This window comes from Dipodomys spectabilis, unplaced genomic scaffold (assembly GCF_019054845.1).
Source record: "Dipodomys spectabilis isolate Male_0828 unplaced genomic scaffold, ASM1905484v1 ptg000519l, whole genome shotgun sequence".
Taxonomy (NCBI): Eukaryota; Metazoa; Chordata; class Mammalia; order Rodentia; family Heteromyidae; genus Dipodomys; species Dipodomys spectabilis.
The window spans coordinates 461586-481426 of NW_024871196.1; the positions used below are offsets into that span (position 1 = coordinate 461586).

The 19841-nt window shown below is 40.2% G+C and overlaps 1 protein-coding gene across 6 annotated transcripts in view; it reads left to right on the forward strand.

Annotated features, from left to right (window-relative positions):
- The window catches only part of Cald1 (caldesmon 1), a 186157-nt gene extending 167096 nt beyond the window's left edge, over window positions 1-19061 (forward strand). For 4 of the 6 annotated variants that reach the window (XM_042670107.1, XM_042670111.1, XM_042670108.1 and 1 more), the window contains 7 exons: window positions 152-292; window positions 6034-6077; window positions 6171-6252; window positions 8325-8462; window positions 8847-8942; window positions 14809-14889; window positions 18113-19061. In XM_042670107.1, coding sequence (XP_042526041.1) covers window positions 152-292; window positions 6034-6077; window positions 6171-6252; window positions 8325-8462; window positions 8847-8942; window positions 14809-14889; window positions 18113-18121 — 591 coding nt within the window. In that variant the 3' untranslated portion in view covers window positions 18122-19061. The remainder of the gene's footprint in view (window positions 1-151; window positions 293-6033; window positions 6078-6170; window positions 6253-8324; window positions 8463-8846; window positions 8943-14808; window positions 14890-18112) is intronic. The other 2 variants (XM_042670109.1, XM_042670112.1) reach the window with 2 other exon arrangements.
- The last annotated feature ends 780 nt before the right edge of the window (window positions 19062-19841 follow it).

Consider the following 19841-nt stretch of genomic DNA (forward strand, 5'->3'; position numbering starts at 1 on the left):
CTAGCGCTCAAGCTTAATGGTTTCTGATTGCCCTTGAACCCTGGGCAATGTCTAGAGCCCTCTAGAGTATGCTACTCTGTCTTCCACAACCCTCCTCCCTTTCCCTTCAGGCTAGTTGAGATGACCTTGTTACTTGTTCTTTCTGCCTTAGGAAGAGAAAAGGAGGCTAAAGGAAGAGATTGAAAGGAGAAGGGCAGAAGCTGCTGAGAAACGCCAGAAGATGCCAGAAGACGGCCTGTCAGATGACAAGAAACCATTCAAGTGTTTTACTCCTAAAGGTTCATCTCTCAAGGTATTTCTTCTCTAGAAAACTATCGTATGCAATTCTTGTTTTAAAAAAACCACCATACAACAATACTAATTTAGGTATTAATTCAGTTTCTATTACTATACTAGAAACCTTATTTTTAGCATCTGATTTAGTTGCTTATTCGAGGCCTTTCTTTTGCTTCATTGGCTCTCCTTCTGGGTTAATGTGTTCAGGTTGCTATAACAAAATGCCTTCGACTGGGTAACAGAACAGAAATGTATTGCTTACAGTGATGGAGGCGGGCAAGCCCACCATTAAGGCAGAGGTAGAGTCGGAGGCTTAATTGTCATAGATTGCAGCTTTCCCTTGGATCCTCACATGGTGGATGAGAGAAGAATGAGGCTAGCGGTCTCTCTCAGACTGCTTTAATAAGGGCCCTAAGTCCATCCATGGGAATCCCACCCTCACGACCTAAGGTCCTACCTCTTAATCCCAGCACCCTGGGTGTTAGGCCACCACACCTGAATTTTGGAGGGACACAGACATTCCGCCCCTTCTCTCATCACTTCGCAGCTTCTCTTGTTCCCAGCACGTGGAAAGGAGGAGTATGCTAATGTTGTATCTGTTCTTATGACATAAAATGCCAAGTGGTAGAGTGCTAGCTAGCCTTGAACATAAAAGCTAATGGACAATACCCAAGCCCTGAGGTCAAGCCTCAGTACTGGCAAAAACAACAAAAGGCCTTCTATGATTATCTCTCAATTTCACCAGCTCACACTTTCCAAGTGCCTCCTTGCTTAGAATTCTGGAGAATGAAAATACTTCAAGTTTCCAAGTGCATTATAAAAGATTAGCTGGTTTTCCTGCTATTGTTCACACCGTTAAAAGCAGCACTGCTGAATGATAGATTTCACATCTGTTGGTATAGAAGGAGATGAAAGGCCATTTGGATAAGGGTTTGTTTTTTTTTTCAGAATGAGTTTGGTCCCACTACTCTGCCAAGCTCCTGACTGATGTGGAAAAAAAAGCTAGAAGCTGAGGGAAATGGACAGGTTGGGATAAAGGGAGAAAGATCAGTAGAAGGTCCTGTCATGTATAATCTGTCATTAATTCCTCTTGCTTCGAAGAGGCATTTAATTGAGCACCTAGCTGCCCTTCCATAGTAAAGATAATAAATGTTTGTCAAATGAATAGATGGGAAAAAAGAATGCATCTTCTAACATCAGCAGTCTATCCTCAACTTTCCACCAGCTGAGGTTACAAAGCATCAAGAATGAGTACAGCCACAGTAGAATTGTAGCATCATAGCTAGGCTTCCATGGTTAAAGTGCATATTTGCAATCCTATCCTATGGCACATGAATGTGACCAAAGAAAAACATGGAAATTAAATAAAATGTTTTATGTTCAATTTCACGGACTCATCATGAGGGCCTGGGTGCCAGTCACTTCCCAAATAATTCACCACGGAATGACACTGTGGTCAATGACAGACCATAGACACGTACAGTGGTGGTTCCCTAAAAGTATATCACCTACTTTCATCTTGAAAGTAATCAAGGTAAAAAAGGCCTGGAGCATGGCCCAAAAGGTGGAGTACCTGCCTTAAGTCAAATCTCTAGTATTGCAAATATATATATATATATTTATATATATATATAATAAAATAGTGTTTTAAAAAACACAATATAACATTGTGATTTTGAAGGGGACATTGGCCTAACTCCATTCTGTCTCTCTCTGCCTTTAAACTTTTTTTTCCTTCTGAATCTCTGCCTTCCCCCAAGTACCTTGGGATTGCAGGAAGGACAGATCTATGTTTAGCAGTGCTCCTATCTTTGGTTGATGTCTTGGGATAGGGGACAGGGCCTAATCCAGTTGGGACTCCCAGGACTGGAACATCTCACCCTAAAATTCCAGTTTTAATATTTCCATGCACGTATACAATGGATGTTATAATCAAGTGCATTTCTTTATTCTATTTGCACTTATGCATATGAAGTACTTTGATTGTCCATCTGCTCCTCTGTCTCCGTCCTTTTCTCTATGCTGATGTTCATTGTTACGTATGCAGCTCCACCGGGAGAGGGTGAGGAAGGGGCTTCATAGGCAGGCTTCAGAAGAGAGTAGCTGAGGGAAAAACCAGAGAAATGAGCACTTGAGGGACCTGGAAGAGGAGATGATTGAAGAAGAGGAGTGTGGAAAAGCTTCTTTTTCTCAAAAAGAGTAGACTTGTGGCAGTCTAACTGCTTGCTGCTTCCTTCCTATCATCAAGGCTACAGTCACAGTATTTAATGAATTGGCCAAGAGGGGTGGGGTTGGAGGGATGGGGGAGCATCCTGAAAGAGTGATAATGATCAAGATGCATTATACTTCTGAACTGATCTGTTGAGTGCCAACCTCTCTGCACAACTACTTAAGGAGAGTATAAATACAGTTTAGCAACCAAGACTGTTCAGGGAAAATCTAGCGTCGGTGGGTAAGGAGGTAGAAAGAGACTATTTGGGTTTCTTTGATTATCCATCTGGGTGGTACCCAGAAATAGAATTTCTTTTTACCCAAACTTGCCTCAAATTCCAATCCTTAGACATCCACCTCCCAAGGAGCAAGGATTTCAGGCTTGAACTACTGTGTCTGGCTTTGGAAGCCCCTTTGTACAAGTAATAGGTGTTAATTAAAACATTGTTAAAAAGAAAGGAGCAAGACATTTTAATTTGAAAAGACCATGTTCAGAAACAATCTGTTGCTTGTCTTCCTAGTGTGTGTGTGTGTGTGTGTGTGTGTGTGTGTGTATGAGTAAGTGCTGAGACTTGAACTCAGGTCCTTGTATTCTTGCTTGGCTTTGTCACTCAAGGCTGGTGCTCTTAACGCTTGAGGCACATCTCCACTTCTGACTTTTTACTGGTTAATTCTCCAGTTAAGAGTCTCACGGACTTTCCTGCCTGGGCTGGTTTCAAACCATGAGCCACTAGCACCTGACTGCTTTTATGTTTCTTCTTTTTAATCTTTAAGTAGTTATAAGAAGGAATTACCATTCTCTCTCCTTTTCAGCCCTCCCTCCCACTAGTACCCACACTCCCCCATCTGACTGTTTTCCCAATACAACACTGCCACCTCTTGGTTTCCAGAGGGAGCAACTTCCTTCTTTAAAATCCTTAAAACAGCAGAACATTTCATTTACAACGTAAATGGTTTTATTACGGAGTCATTAAGAGAAGGCATTTTCTAGCAAGAATGTATCAGTCAGTGAGTCGTGACAAAATGTGATGATGAGGCGAAGCTGGATGAGCTGTGGTAGACATAAAAGGAGGAGTCAAGTGTGAGAGCATCTGTGATTTGAATAAATATGATGGCCAAAATGAGAAAGATCATCCATAAGGCAGAGAAAAGCTGCAGGAGCCACAAAGAACGAGTCTCAGCTCTGGCCTCACTCAGCTCATCCTCTACAGCTCCCCCATGCGGTAGACCTCAGATCTTTGTATGTTTGTTATGCTAAAAATGTGCTTTCCCTGGGCCAAGGGCATGGCTCCAGTAGATAGCACCTTCCTACCAAGCGCTCTAGTTCCAACCCAAGTACTGCCAATAAAAAAAAATCAAATGAGTACATAAAAGGGGACCTTTTCTCTCTAACCTGTACTCTCTCTCCCATTCTTAACCACTTTGAAACTGTACAAACCATAAACTACACATCTCAGCTCTACTATCACAACTGTTGAAGAGCCTTCCCCATACATGGTTGCTTATCTAATAAACATGGCATTCTGTTCTTATTTTCCTTTATTGGTTGATCGATTTGGTGGTACTGGGATTTGAACTCAGGACCTTGTGCTAGCTAGCCAAGCACTCTACCACTTGAGCCATGCCATCAGCCCCATTCTCATTCATGTGTGCTACTAATCTTCCCTATAAAATGTGTATGCTCCATGCAGACTTGGACCTTGTTTCACTTCAGCATCTCAGGTTGCCATGGGGATATAACATACACTGGATGGCTTCCCTATGCTAATGGCAGGTCAGGAAGTGGAGGAGTAGATCAAGTGGTAGAGCACTAGCCTTGATCAGAAAAGCTAAGGGCTCAAAAACAAACAAACAAATAAAGAGCAGTTCGGTCATGTTTAGTAAATTCTTTTTTCAATTAGGAACTTCTTTGGGTTACAACTAAAGAGACTAAATCAAATCCATTTTACTGGAAGTATATCATTTAAATTTAAATATTCTTTGTAACTCATCATGTGTTTGTTGACTCCCTGCCATACAAACTCTATTTCCTATCAATCTCAACAGACACCAAAGCCCTGTTTGTATGTAACTATCTGTACATAGGACGGACCTGGGCTGAAAGCTTTCATCTCCATCCTGTCCTGGAGTCAGCTAGACTACAGAAATAGACAATGTTGAATGTACCCCTTGGCTCAGTCACCTTGGGCTAATATAACAAATTACTGTAGACTTGCTGAAAACAGCAAACATCTGGCCAGATGTGGGTAGCCCATGCTGGTAATTCTAGAACTCAGGAGGTTGAAGTGCGAAGATCATGAGCTTGAGATGCCCCTGGGCTACCTAGTAAAATCCTGTTTCTAAAAAATAGGAATTAAAAAAAGAAAGAAAGAAGGAAACAGTGGTTTCTCCATGTTGGACACTGCAAGTCTGAAATCAATCTGCCAGCATAGTTGGGCTCTGGCAAGGGCTCTATTCTTCCTTCACAAATGGCCATCCTCCTGCTGCGTCCTTGCATGGCAGAAGGCCAAAAGAGGAAATATGTGTCCCTTCTCCTCTCACAGGGCACTAATGCCATTCATGGGGCCCACCTCCCAAAGTCCCCATGGCCAAACGCCACTACCTGGAGGCTTAGATGTTAACCTAGGAATCATCTGTTTATTTTAGGAGCATATTATACTCTGTGTTTTTGGTGTGTGTGTGTGTGTGTGTGTGTGTGTGTGTGTGTGTGTGTGTGTGTGTGTGTGTGTGTGTGTGTGTGTGTTTGTATGTGTGTGTGTTTGGGTTTTTTTTGGTCAGCTGTGGGATTTGAACTCAGGGCCTGGGTGCCATCTTTGAGCTCTTTTGTTCAAGGCTAGCACTCTACCACTTTGAGCCACAGCTCCACTTCCAGCTGCTTTTTGAGTGGTTAACTGGAGATAAGAGTCTCATGGGGACTTTTCTGCCCAGGCTGGCTTCTAACCACAATCCTCAGATCAGATCTCAGCCTCCTTGAGTAGCTAGGATTAGAAGTATGAGCTACCAGCACCTGGCTTATTTTCTGGTTTTTAATTTGCTCCCCAAACTTGGTATCTCTCTACGCTCTGCCAATCCTAAGATATCTCCCCATCAAATACCTTATTTGTGGTTTTCCGCAATAACGGAGCTACTATGCATATTACCCTATTAACTTTTATATCCTTGGGTGAATTTTTGGTTGTTGTTGTTGTTGTCTGGGGTTTTTTGGTGCTAGACCTGGGACTTGAATTCAGAACCTGAGAACTGTCTCTGAGCTTTTTTTCATTCATTTGAGCCACTTCCAGATTGCTTGCTTTATTTATTTGTTTATATTTGGTGGTTAACTGAAGATAAGAGTCTCACAAATTTTCCTGTCCAAGCTGGCTTTGAACCATGATCCTCAGATCTCAGCCTCCTGAGTAGCTAGGATGACAGGCATGAGCCACTGGCACCCAGCTTCCTTTAGGTGTTTTGATTCACCAAGGTCAGAAACAACAGTGGCATAGGCTGAGAAACACTCTGGTAAACTGGTTGGTATTAACTGGATTTATTTTCTCTTTCAATTCCTAGATAGAAGAGCGAGCAGAATTTTTGAATAAATCTGTGCAGAAAAGGTAAACATGGTCATTGTTCAATCAAGACGATTCAGCTATTGGATCCATGAAAAGATTCCCCTGGCTTATATTTTTGTGACTGTGCTTATTTAGCAGTGGTGTCAGATCAACCCATCAAGCAGCGGTAGTCTCGAAGATTGACAGCAGACTGGAGCAGTACACCAGCGCGATCGAGGTGAGACTTTCCCTCCAAAGCATGGTCTTGGAAAACAGAAATAGCCTCTGATTACACAGAAGATCAGAGGAACACTCAGGACAATAAACAGACCCAGTCATTTTAGAATATTCATGGTGACTTTTCACACAGTGAGCCAGTTATAGAGAAGTATAATTAAACTCAAATGATAAAAGGCTTTTCTTTTTTGTAGGTGGTTCTGGGGTTTGAAATCAGGGCCTCCCACTTGCTAATCAGGTGCTCTACCGCTTGAGTCACTTTCCTTACCCTTTTTTGTTACTTTATTGGGATAGAGTGTTGTATTTTGCCCAGACTACTTGGACCCTGATCCACCAACTAGCGTTTCCCTCCTAGCGGAGATAAGAGGCATACATCACCATATCAGACTAGAAGTCAGTCTTAGGGCTTGAACTCAGGGTCTGAGCACTGTCCCTGAGCATTTTTGCTCAAGGCTAGCACTCTAACTCTTTAGTCACAAGTCTACTTCCAGCTTTTTGATGGTTAATTGGAGATAAGAATCTTGTGGAATTTCCTGCCTGGGCTGGCTTCAAACCACTACCCTCAGATCTCAGGCTCCTGAGTAGCTAAATTTAGAGTCATCAGCCAACAGTGCCCAGCCAGAAGACTTTTAAATGGAGTGTCATTTATATCTTACAGTCTATTCCTTAGCCAGGCACTGGTGACTCACACCTGTAATTCTAGCCACTTAAGAGCCTGAGATCTGAGGATTGGGGTTTCGAAGCCAGCCCAGGCAGAAAAGTCCCCATGAGACTCTTATATCCAATTAGCCACTCAAATACTGGAAGTAGAGCTCTGGCTCAAAGTGATAGAATGCTAGCCTTGATCTAAAAAAGCTCAGGGACAGCACCCAGGCCCTGAGTTCAAGCCTTACCACCAATTTAAAAAAAATACGTACATAAATACATAAATAAATGAATATTCCTTAGTGAAAATGTTTTTCTTTTAATGAATAGGTTTGCTAATAATGGAACTGTTTATGTCAGTGGTCACAGTTACGTCTTCAGCATCCTTAATTCCTTACATACAGTGTATTCCCATATGTGGTTTATATTACACTGTAGTTTTTGGTTCTACTGGGGTTTGGAAATCAGGGCCTTGTGCTTCCTCGGTGGGCACTCTACTACTTAAACCATTTCCTCAGCCCCCATATATAGTTTAAATATGTCCGTTAATGTCTTTCAGTATCTTCTTTTGTCTATAAAAAGTCTTGTCAAATAAAATATCATGAAGTTACATAAAATGATAACCAGCTCAGTTTCAAGTTGATTTTTTTTAATGTTTCTATCTACTTTAACTTATTTGATTCAGTTGACCTGAGAGTTTCAATATAGTTGGAAATAATGTATATTTCTAGACACAAAGCAGGAAAAGGATAGTGTCATTGATCTAAGATTTGCTCCAGATTTGCTCTCTTTGTGTGATAGACCTCAGTTGATGGTTTCAGCCTTCCACATCAAAATGCCTGCAATAATTGGATCCATTTGGTTTGACTTTTCTCCTCACTTTCATAGTCTCATGCAGAAGTACCTGTAAAATAGTTCACAAATATAAAGAAACAGAAGGATCTACTGATTTATTGATGAATAATCTATTCTTTTTTTCTTTTTTTTTTTCTGTTGGTCATGGGGCTTGAACTCTGGGCCTGGGCGCTGTCCCTCAGCTCTTCAGCTCAAGGCGAGCACTCTACCACTTGAGCCACAGTGTCACTTCTGGTTTTCTGGTGGTTATTTGGAGATAAGAGTCTCATAGACTTTCCTGCCTGGGATTGGCTTTGAACCGTGATCCTCAGATCTCAGCCTCCTGAGTAGCTAGGATGATAGGCATGAGCCACCAGCACCCAGCTAATCTACTCTTATTTAAACCTTAAGATGTAACTTTTATCTACAAAATCAATGTCAACTAAAATGTAGGACAAAGTGCAGATAGTTGTTTTCTGTGCTTGAATGTATCGTGGCATTTTTGGTGGTGGTGTTTAAAAAAGACCAGATCCCTGTTATTTTCCAAACACAAACTTCTCAGCACCATCTTAAAATGATTTTTACACATTTCAGGGAACCAAATCTGCAAAACCTACCAAGCCAGCAGCTTCAGATCTTCCTGTTCCTGCAGAAGGCGTGCGCAATATCAAGAGCATGTGGGAGAAGGGGAATGTGTTCTCCTCGCCCTCTGCTGCAGGAACACCAAATAAGGTGAGCATGTAATTTTTATCCTTGAAATGTGGAGGGACAGATTCTTTCTTTACCCTTTCCACTTGACTTCAGAGATCATCCTAGGGCATCATAAAAGCAGTCAAGAAGGTGCAACTTGTACTTGGTTCTACAAGAACTATAAAAGCAAGCTCAGAGAGAATGTGCTCTATCAGGATAGCCTGTATACACATCAGCTCTCGCCAGGGAGCTCTAAATCAAGTGCTTTAGATTGTCAACCCTTGGGGTATGAGATGCACCCAGATATTCTTTTAGTATCAAGTTGAAGGCTTTCCATTATGTGACACAATAATGCTATTTCAGATTTGCTTTGGAGATCCACTTAAAATTTACTTTTTAATATTTTCAATGATTGGCTCTTTGTAGGAAACAGCTGGCCTGAAGGTGGGAGTTTCTAGCCGCATCAATGAATGGCTAACTAAAACTCCAGATGGGAACAAGTCACCTGCTCCCAAACCTTCTGTAAGTAGTTCTGATTTGTTGTTGTTGTTGTTGTTGAGATCTTTTGACTGCTCATCTTTCAGCAGCAGAAGAAAATAAGCACGTGGTCTGGGTATCTAAGAAAGACAGTGTCCATTTTTCTGCTTTTGTTGTTGGATAACAAACAAGAAGGTATGCAGATTCAGTCAGTCTTGAGTAGCTATGCCACCATGACCAAGAGGGTAAACGGCAATGAAATCGTCATCGCTCCCAACTGATGGGAGGAAAACTTAGCCAGAATACTGACGCAGTTCAAATCCAGACCCTCCACAGGTTTATTTGTTTGGCTTCTATTCTATAAATGTCGTAGGAATTTGAAAACAGAATGCCTGATTTCTTTGGCATTCTCTCTATTACAAAAACTTCTTCACAAAAGAATGTGCATATTGGCTGTTTTGAATCCACATTTTCAAATTTATCTAATTTTTATAACTTGGCATAAAATGCAGCTTGGGAATAGTTGTTGAAATAATCACTACCTTTTTTTTTTTTTTTTTAAGAAAAATCAGCATCTACAAAAAGAAGCCCTTAAAACTGGAAACTAGAAAAATTAGATGTCATTTTTTTCAATCACTAGTGAAATTAGAACCAAAAAATGAGTTATAAAGGTTGTTTTAAAAACACAAACTTTTCTTATTTATCATGTGTAGTTATCTAACTATAACAAGTCTTTTAACCTTTTCATTGACTGTTTATGATGATTGCATTAGTCCCGTAGAAACCAGAGCTGACCTTTCTCTTAAGTTGACTTTGTAGCTCTCTCAGTATCCGTGGAGATGACATTCTACAGGACAAAGCAAAGCTTTCCAGCCCATAATTACTATGACCTAGACCTCTACTGTTGAGCCACAACAGCATTTAATTACATCAGTTCTTTCTACCCACAATTTCCAACTAAATTTGATCACTCTCCAATTAAAAAAGAATAGGTAGAAATGTTAGCATACACTTCTTGGGTACAACCCAGAATCTTTGTATAAAAGCTCACCAGAGGTAAAAACTAGCATGAATCCAATTTATAACTGTACAATCTTTACATACCAGAAGAAAAAATTATTTCCCACTCCCAGTTGATAGAAGAGAGTTGCCCTATAAAAGGAGACAAGTGAAGCATGATGCTATATCAAATAAATATGTATTGCCAGGCACTGGTGGCGCATGCCTATAACACTAGCTACTCAGGTGGCTGAGATCTGAGGATCACAGTTCAAAAGAAGCCTGGGCAGGAAAGTCCATGAGACGCTTATCTTCAATTAATCACCAGAATACTAGACATGGAACTCTGAGTCTCAAAGTAATAGAGTGCTAGCCTTGAGAAAAAAAAGAAATCAGGGACAGCACCCAGGCCCTAAATTCAAGCCCCACAACAGACAATATACGTTCACCAAGTTTGTGGAAGAGATATAGTTCCAGTGCTAGAGTACTTGGTTGACAAGCGTAAGGCCCTGAGTTCAAACCCCAGTACTTCCAAAAAACAAAAAGATCATAGATCCCTTGAAGAACTCTTCAGATAAAAAGAAGAAGAAGAGATGTTGGGTGTTTTCCTCCTTGGGCATGCACATGGTTTTTCTTTTTCATATTTGTATTTAGTCTATTTTATTTCTGTACCCAAGTATACTTATGACGTTGTTCCAGGAATTCCTTCTTACTCTTTTATTTATCATTACTTAAACTGATAAGCTTATTGCCATCATTTATATTTCATTCTAATGGAAAGGTTTAAAAGATTAAATGTGAATGTAGTTGTTACTATATTATGTCCAACCATGTCAAGATTTCCTTTGAAAAGAAATACATATTTTCTGGAGTTATTAATGGCTTCCTAAAAATGACGAGGCAAAAAAATGTACTAAAGGAAATAAAATTATAGCTAGACAACCTCCTAAAGGAAGGACAGAAAAAAGAAAGAATATAGAAATAAAGATTGTTGTGATTTCTTTCTTCCCATCGGACTAGTATGGTTACCTGAGCAAGATCCAGAGTGAAAGAATATAGTATGTAATTTGACATTATATGTGAAATGCTCATTTAAGTGTACTTATTAGACTACTTTATACTTTGTGCACATTTCACCCAGATTTTAGACCTAGCACCATGTCGAAGTACAGCTAATAACATGGCAGTCTCTTTGGGAGAAGATTCATAGACACAGTTAAAAAGATGATTCAGTGGCATCGTGATTCAAAGGTAGAGCACTAGCCTTGAGCAATAACAAAAGAGCTCAGGGACAGTGCCCAGGCCCCAAGTTCAAGCCCCATGACCGACAAAAACAAATAAATAAGTAAAATATGAGGTCCCTACATCTTGTCCTCAGTGTCTCCTATAGCTAAAGATTGTGGTGCTTAACCGACACTTTTGTGCTTTATTTTCCTTCTGAAAATTACAGTTGTAACCAGGAGGCTGAGATCTGTGGATTACTCCTGGGCTGGAAAGTCCAGGCTATTATCGCCAATTAACCCTCCACAAGCCAGAAGTGAAGCTGTCATTTAAATGGTAGTGCACTAACCCTGAGCAGAAGCATTCAAGGATAGTGCCTAGGCCCTGAGTTCAAGCCCCAGAACTGGTACACACACACACGTGTGTGTGTGCATGTACACACACAAATCATAACACATTTTTGAAATATGAAATCATGCATTCTTGAACTTGCTGAGCTCTTCTTGCCCTTGTGTTCTGTTTCTTTCTTGTTGCTTCATGGCACATTTCTGAGATTGACCCCTTTGGGAGCCTGCCAATCTGACTCTGAAATGAGAATGTCTGAAAAACCATAGCAAATAGAAGGCTCTCAAAGATACCTACTGATTTTGGATTGTAGACATTTTATCTAAGCCTATTGTTTCTATTCCTTGACATAGATGGACAGAGAGAATAAAATGTTGAGGTTTGGGACTAGGAAAGTGGCTCAGTGATAGAGTGATTGCCTTGCATGCATGAGGCCCTGGGTTCAATTCCTCAGTACACGTGAGCAAAAAAAGCCAGAAGTGGAACTGTGGCTCAAGTGGTAGAGTGCTAGGCTTGAGCTGAAGAACTGAGGGACAGTGCCTAGGCCCAGAGTTCAGGCCCTACAACCGACAAAAAAAACAAATTTGAATTTTGCTGTGTGCCGATGGCTCATGCCTGTCATCCTAGCTACTCAGGAGGCTGAGATCTGAGAATCACAGTTCAAAGCCAGCCCAGGCAGAAAAGTCCATGAGAGTCTTACCTCCAATAAACCATCAGAAAACCTGAAGTGGTGCTGTGGCTCAAGTGGTAGAGCACTCGCCTTGAGCTGAAGAGCTGAAGGACAGCACCCAGGCCCAGAGTTCACGCCCCACGACTGACCAAAAAAAAAAAAAAGTTGAGGTTTATGTTTATAGATGAGTGGCGTATGACCAGTAGGGCAAAATCAGAGGAGAATTAATTATAACAAAAACCATCCTCGCCAAGTGTAACCCTAAGAGGAAGGAAAACAGTAATTCTAATATGGAAGTGCTGGATTCTAAAACACCTTGCCGAGGAAAGCCATCTTCTACAAGAACTTATATAATCATTCTCATCGATGGTAAGAATTGCAAAGGCTCAAAATCATCTGTCACAAACTATTTGAAGAGCCTGAAAACACATTCAAAATTAACCCATGTCGATGTCCTACGAGGATAAATAAAATCTTTATAGGTAGAAGTTCTAGGATTTCAGGATAACTTTGTAAGTAGAATTCAATTCTGAGTATGTCTGTTTTAGCTAGTTTGTCTGTTGTTCATGTCTGAACTCCATGTTATGAAGTAATTAAAAAGCTAATTTGTCTTTCTTTTTGTTTGAACACAACGACAACAGTGTCTTTCTCAGCTGGCTTCTCTTCTTCATTCTTTGGTCTCTGGTTGAGTGGAAACCTGCTCCATTTTCCTGCCTTCATTTCTTCTTCCTCTGGAGTGAGTCTTTCTCTAAAACTTAGCCTGGTCAGGTAATTCTATTTGCATTTCACCTTTGACTTAAATATACCAATTTACAACTTGGATGCTAAGATTCCCTTAAAACAGACTAAAACTTTTAGCTGTGACCTCATGATTTAAGGGAAATAGAATCCATTTCCTTAGAACATTCATATGAAAGAGAAATATTTATCTCCTATATTTCAAATAATTGATAATAACTACTTTCCATGGCTCCTAGCATCATGTTCCTAACTATAGTTTCTAAAATTTTAAAGCACCTTTTCAGCCAATTTGGCAGCTCTTACCTACATTTTCCAATGTAAGTAAAAAGAAAACCAAATCTGATTTGTGGCTTTCCAAGTTAAATAAGTATAGCTCTCTAATAGAACATCAAAAATTCATATCACAGGAGAAATCTAAAAACTCAGTAAATTTAAGACAAATCTGAAATGCTTCACATGATGCACTGTTTAACATTGCATTTTCAATGCTAGATTGCAATATTCGTGTTAGAAATATATCCACTTAGTCTGGTATCTGTAACTAAATGCAGTTGGTATTAGCTCTTCCTTCTGGATGAGACCAGCAAGTTGCCAGAAAAAGCAGGACTATTTCAGTGAAACACATTTATTTTCTACAAACGACCTTTTGCCCAGTACTAATAGAAGCAAATGCTGGAAAAAACATAAATAGGAAACAGAAATTTGGATCTTCATCCAAATAAAATGAATCATGTGGTAGAAAATAAGGACTCAAAGCTATGTAACTGTTATGGGTGTATTTTGCATTTTCTTCCCCAAGATTTCCACATCTTTTTACCTACTTCATCTCTTATATGTATGATTTGTAATAAATGTGTATTTTCACAGAACAAGGTTCTACTGATGTCCTTCTCAATTACCCAGTGTACCCTGAGGAAACACAAAATAGTTTCAGCTACCTAGAACTAAGACAGAGACTCCAGGTCAAGTTGATTTTGATAGTTGGAGAAAGTGCTACAGGGAGTAAGATAGGGAGAAGGTGGCAGCCAATAAAAGAATGTGTTACTAAGTAAGTCTCCATATGTTTGTAAACACTCATTGGGCAAACCCTGGGAGCCACTAGAGAATGCATACTTCTGGCAGGTGCTACCTGAAGCATGAGTGAATCTGAGCACTGTTCTTGCACCAATGCTCACTGCTCCTGGAATGTGAACTCTGAACTTCCAACCTGTCTTTGGGTACGCAAGTTAACACCTGCAGACACAGAAAGGCCTTAGGAAAAGAGATGCAGTGTTGGCAGCTGGCATATGCTAAGGAAATAAAGTCAAACTAGGCACAAAGTGATGGCTCATGCGTGTAAGCCCAGCTACTCAGGAGACTTGAGATCTAAGGATCATGATTTAGAGCCAGCAGACAAATTTGAGAGTCTCTTTCTCTTTTCGCCAGTTAGCCAGAAAAAAAAAACAGAAGTAGAGGAGTGGCTCAAGTAATAGCATCAACTGTGAGTGGAAAAGCTAAACAAGAGCATGAGGTGCTGAGTTCAAGCCCAGGACACACACACACACACAGAGACACACACACACACACACACACACACACACAGTCAAGTCCACATGGTGAAGAGGATTATAATGTTCATTAATCCCCAAATGAACTATTTTTAAATAATTTTCAGAAACATAGAAATAGGGTACATTCTCACAAACAGGCATCATCCAATGTCACGTTCAATAAGCAGTAAGTCCTTGGTGAAAGCAAGGGCTCAAATACTCTATGTACTTCCAGCTACATAAAATCAAATAACAACTTAATGGTCCAATTAATTCCACCCACTTCTTAAACTGTATTGAACACCAAATTGATGCCAACAAAACAATAGGTATGGTGACTGATTTCTTTAGACCTCAAAATTTAAATGGCCACCACCTACTAATGTTTTCTGCTTGCTCTTTACAGGACTTGAGGCCAGGAGATGTATCTGGCAAGCGGAACCTCTGGGAAAAGCAATCTGTGGATAAGGTCACTTCCACCACTAAGGTAATCTATGGGGAAGACTGATGTTTCAGCGATGGATTTTCCTTAGGAGTCTTACAGTGTAATGTCCTGAGGTCAAATATCACTGCCCCACAAGTCTGTGCCTCTATAACCATGAGTTTCTGAAAGACCAATATGTCAGACCAGTGAAAGAAAAAGCTTACAGAGCCTTTGGCCTTGCAGGTCTGTCGGGCACACAACATAAATAGCTCAAGCCCGAGGAATGATTCCCAGTAAGATAGCCTAATGGTAGAAAGGTAGGTAGAGACACTCAGATGGAATAATCATGGTATCCATGTCTTTGCAAGATCCCAGCTTTGCTCTAGTCATTTGGGAAAAACAGATCCCTTAGGGGCAAAATGTCTTCTCCTTCATGACTCCACAGCTTCTTTCTGGAACTATCTTTGGGCACTGCTTGCAGTCCCAGACTAAAAGTTGCTAAGGCCAAAATTAAAGTGATTCAAAAGTAAGGAAATGTTGTTCTCCTGCGAAAACTAATGGTGAAGAACGCTTGGATTTCTCATAGGTATTCATTCTTCAGAGAGGATACCTGGGCTACAAATAGGACAAGCAAGGCCCCTAATTCAGATCTTTATCATAGCTCTTTCTTATCTCAACAAGTGCTCCCAGTCTTCTCCTGTAATGCAGAGAAAATCAGTAAGATTAGAACAGCCTGCTTATGAGATGACACAGAACTCTAGGGAGCAAGGCACTTCTTAAGGAAACTCAAGACTGAAGAACACATTAAAAAGCCAGGTAAGAGCTGGGCACCAATGGCTCACACCTGTAATCCTAGCTACTCAAAACACTGAGATCTGAGGAGCTCAGTTCAAAGCTAGCCTGGGCAGGAAAGTCCGTGAGACTCCTCTAAAAAAAAAAAATCCAGGCAAGGTGGTACGTGCCTATAATCCCAGCACACAGAAGGCTGATTATCAAGACCTAGTTTCAAGAAAGAGAAGAAGACGAAGAAGAAGAAATCAAAGATAATGACCAAAGAATAATAATCAAAGAAATGAGAGAATTAGTTCCCCCTTTCCTACTGTCCACATGTTCTTAAATCTGACACAGCTATACATTGCTCCATCTTTTCCAAGTAGTTGTGTATTGTTTTTTCAATCCAACACAATCCAGCCTCTCCACTTAAAGTGACTTTTACATAAGGTCAGTTTCTCAAATAAATGCTACATGGATTACAAGTACCCAGTAATAATGACCAACACTAAAAACTACTAGCAGTGAGGGAGTGTCAGCTATAGGCCAGGTGCTGCTGTGATTTCTGGCTGCTCCAGCCAGCATGTGAAGGAAGGGGCCGTCCATTCCCAAAAGCATTGGGAAGTTAACTTTGGATTGACACTCATTCTTAACCATCGTCTCTATCACTTTTAAGGGGCTGCATATTTGACAGGAAATGTAACATTTCTTAAGAAATTCCCTGGGGAATTGTCTATTGGCAGTGGGGAAAGGAGGAGATCTTGTTTGTTCTTAAACATAGAATGACCTTGTTGGCCTAAGGCCTGTTAGGATCAGTCTCGTATCTAACCTTTCAGAAGTAGCGCTCCAAGTGCTTAGACAGCCTCATTTCTAAGCAGGGGGTGTCAGCGGTCCAAAGTCCATCATCTCAGATAGAATGGCACCCTCCCAGAGCACATTGTCTTAGCCACAGCTCTGGGAAGTTAAGCAAAGATGAGCTTGGTAGTCAAGACCACCACTCACCTACAATACAGCACTGGGAGAGCTCTTCAGAATTGTGCAACATGGTAGCACAAGGTAGAGGTGCAGAGCTTTCTCTCTCTCTCTCTCTCTCTCTCTCTCTCTCTCTCTCTCACACACACACACACACACACACACGCACACACACACACCACACCTTCCTCTTGTGCACTGTGGAACTCCTGTGGTAATTACAACAGTGACCAGAACCAGAGATAAATTCTCATGAGCTGGCAGGTTAGGAAGCTCTGCTGGGAATCGTCACACTTACTACTTTCCTGTAGTCATTCATTCCTTTGACATGAAAATCCACAACATATTCAAATGAGATTTTACAACACATTAGCATTTCATGCCTCAGCAGTGACTTTGAGCAACTCACTGAGTAGGAAAGGGAATAGACTGAAAATAGGACAAAGGGAGAAAATTACCAGGAGTATGGGCGTAGGAACAGGAAGGAGTAAAAGAAGATATCCAGGAGAAAATGAGAAAAGCAAACAACAATCATCATTCCTACTTTACCACTATACATTGGATATGAACCTGACCAGGTTCATAGGCCTATTCTATATGCACACTAGACATTTCTGGCCAGTGGAGCTGGACAAACATGGCTCTGAATGCCATAAATACCATGAGTAAAGAGGAAGATCAAGACAGGAGAAGGGAATATAAAGGAAAGAAAGGAAGAGAGAAGTGAAGAAAGATCAGCATAAAAAAGGGTAGAATAAAAGATCATAGTTGAGTGAGACAAAGGACAAGGGGGAACCAATGCAGCAGCGATACTCACAAGACGCTAGGTTGGAAATGATCTGTACAACTTGGGGAGAGGAGAGGGGGAGGGAAAGAGGGAGAAAAATGAAGGAGGGGGTAACAATTTCCACAAGAAGTGTACTTACTACCTTACTTCTGTAACTGTAACCCCTCGCCATCACCTTGACAATAAAATAAAATTAAACAAAAAGATTCTAGTTGAATAGAATGAATAAAATGCCAATATTTCTTTCTGCTGTAATATATCCTTTTTACTTTTTTTGAATTTTATACTTTTATTTATATATTTATTTAAGTTTTACTGTAAAGGTGATGTATGGAGGGGTTATGTAAGTCACGTAATGAGTACATTTTCTTTTTTTCTTTCTTGCTGGTCATGGGGCCTGAACTCTGGGCCTGGGCACTGTCCCTCAGCTCTTCAGCTCAAGGCTGCTCTACTACTGGAGCCACAGTGCCACTTCTGGCTTTTTCTGTTTATGTGATGCTGAGGAATCCAACCCAGGACCTCATGCATGCAAGGCAAGCGCTCTACCACTGAGCCACCTTCCCAGGCCGTGCATTTCTTTTTGAACAGTGTCACCCCCTCCCTCATTTTCTCCCAGTTTCTCCCTTCCCAACCCCTGTCCCCTCATGTTGTATAATTCATTTCCAACACACTGTCTAGTATCTCTTTTTTTTTCTTTTGACACAAATCATCTATTGGAACCCTGTGAGCTACCAACTTAAAGTTCTCTTCTCTCAGCAGGTTTGAGGCAATACCAGAAAGAACCCAAGCTCAAGACGCTGGTCCAGCTCAGTTGTAAAGGGCAAATTGCTCTGTTTCATATTTATGTTGATTTACTAAATTGGGTTCATTTTCTCTTATCTTCCATTATCCCAGTAACCCCATGTATATGATCACTATATTTAATAATCATATCTAGTGATGTTCTTGGTCAAAGTACTTCCATAGCACAAGAGCCTGCTTCTCAAGAAAACCATGCTGTGAAATAGAGACTTTTCTACTGCTCATTATCACCCCACATCTGAACCGTGACACCAGCCACATCGAAGCCAATGAAAGAAGAGCCATGGTTAAGGTTGCCTGAGGAATACATGCAGTGTCTAGAAAGATAAACCACAGGGGTTCTTTTGTTTGTTTGTTTTTAAATACAGAAGTCATGTTGTTCCTGCACTTTAGAAAAAAAAAAAGCATGGAAGAAATTATCTAAATAGTCAATGTTTCTGAAAGCAACTCATTTCAGATTTGATATATGTCAACGACTGTCTTTAAAAAAGAAGAAGAAAAAGATATACTGTTAAGGTATTACTTTTTTGTGTGCTGATTCATTCCTAAAGTGAATTATTATTTTAGGTTGACAGTGGTACTGATTTTTGTTTTTTTAGGCTGATTGCTTTGTAGATTTCTTGGGTAGTGATAGAAGCTTGAACCACATATTAGATTACCCACTTATGTATGTTTGTGCATACATGTATACAAACACACTAAAAGGTAGAATGCTTTTTCATGTGCTAGACTATGATATTTAGCAGCATGTCCTTATAACCAGCCAGAATCACAGCTTCTTAAAAATTAAACATCACAATATTATATTAATATTTCATATTTGCCAAAATTTAAAAAAAAAACATGGCAGATAGGTATCAATATGTTTCCAAAGCCTGGTGACTTGTAAAAGAAAATTATTGAAGAAAAGGAGATTAGAAGTGTCAAAATGAGTTGGAATTTTCTATGATATAGTATTTAGTTTATTATTAAAGGTAATTTTACCTCCTCTAGATCAAGATAAGCCTACTTATTTGTAGTGATGAAATTCAGACTAAGTTGGCCTGCGTGATATCTGTCACTTCTCTAAAATTGAAGGACAAGAATTTTGGTGACAATATTACACAAATTGGAATTTATATGAAGATCTAACAAAGACCAACTTTGACTCAATATCTGGAAACAGAGAAATAAACAGACTCTAGTACGTAGAAGGCATGATTGTACTTGTATCTGTATGACTCTGAAACTTTTTTTGCGGGAAAGATGTTTGTTACAGGGCTTGAACTCAGGGCCTGGGCGCTGTCCCTGAGCTCTTTGTGCTCAAAGCTAGTGCTCTACCAATTAGAGCCACAGCCCCACTTCTGGTTTTCTGGAGATAAGACTTTCAAGGACTTTCCACCTCAATCCTCAGATCTTAGCTGGGATTAAAGGCATGAACCACCAGCATCTAGCTTCTGAAACATTTTCTAACCAAACCTTTTCTCTTTTTTTTGAGTCATTGGTAATTGTCAGACATTTATAATATGTTGAAATTTCAAACTTATATGTAAACTTTACTAGTTCTCTTATTTCCAAGTCTTTATTGATTCAAACACACAATAAATATGAGTCTCTATTTTTTATACACACAATATCATCTTCACTCATCCCAATAGATGATGGAAAAAAACAAACAGCTTTGATGTCTTGGCAAAGTATTCTT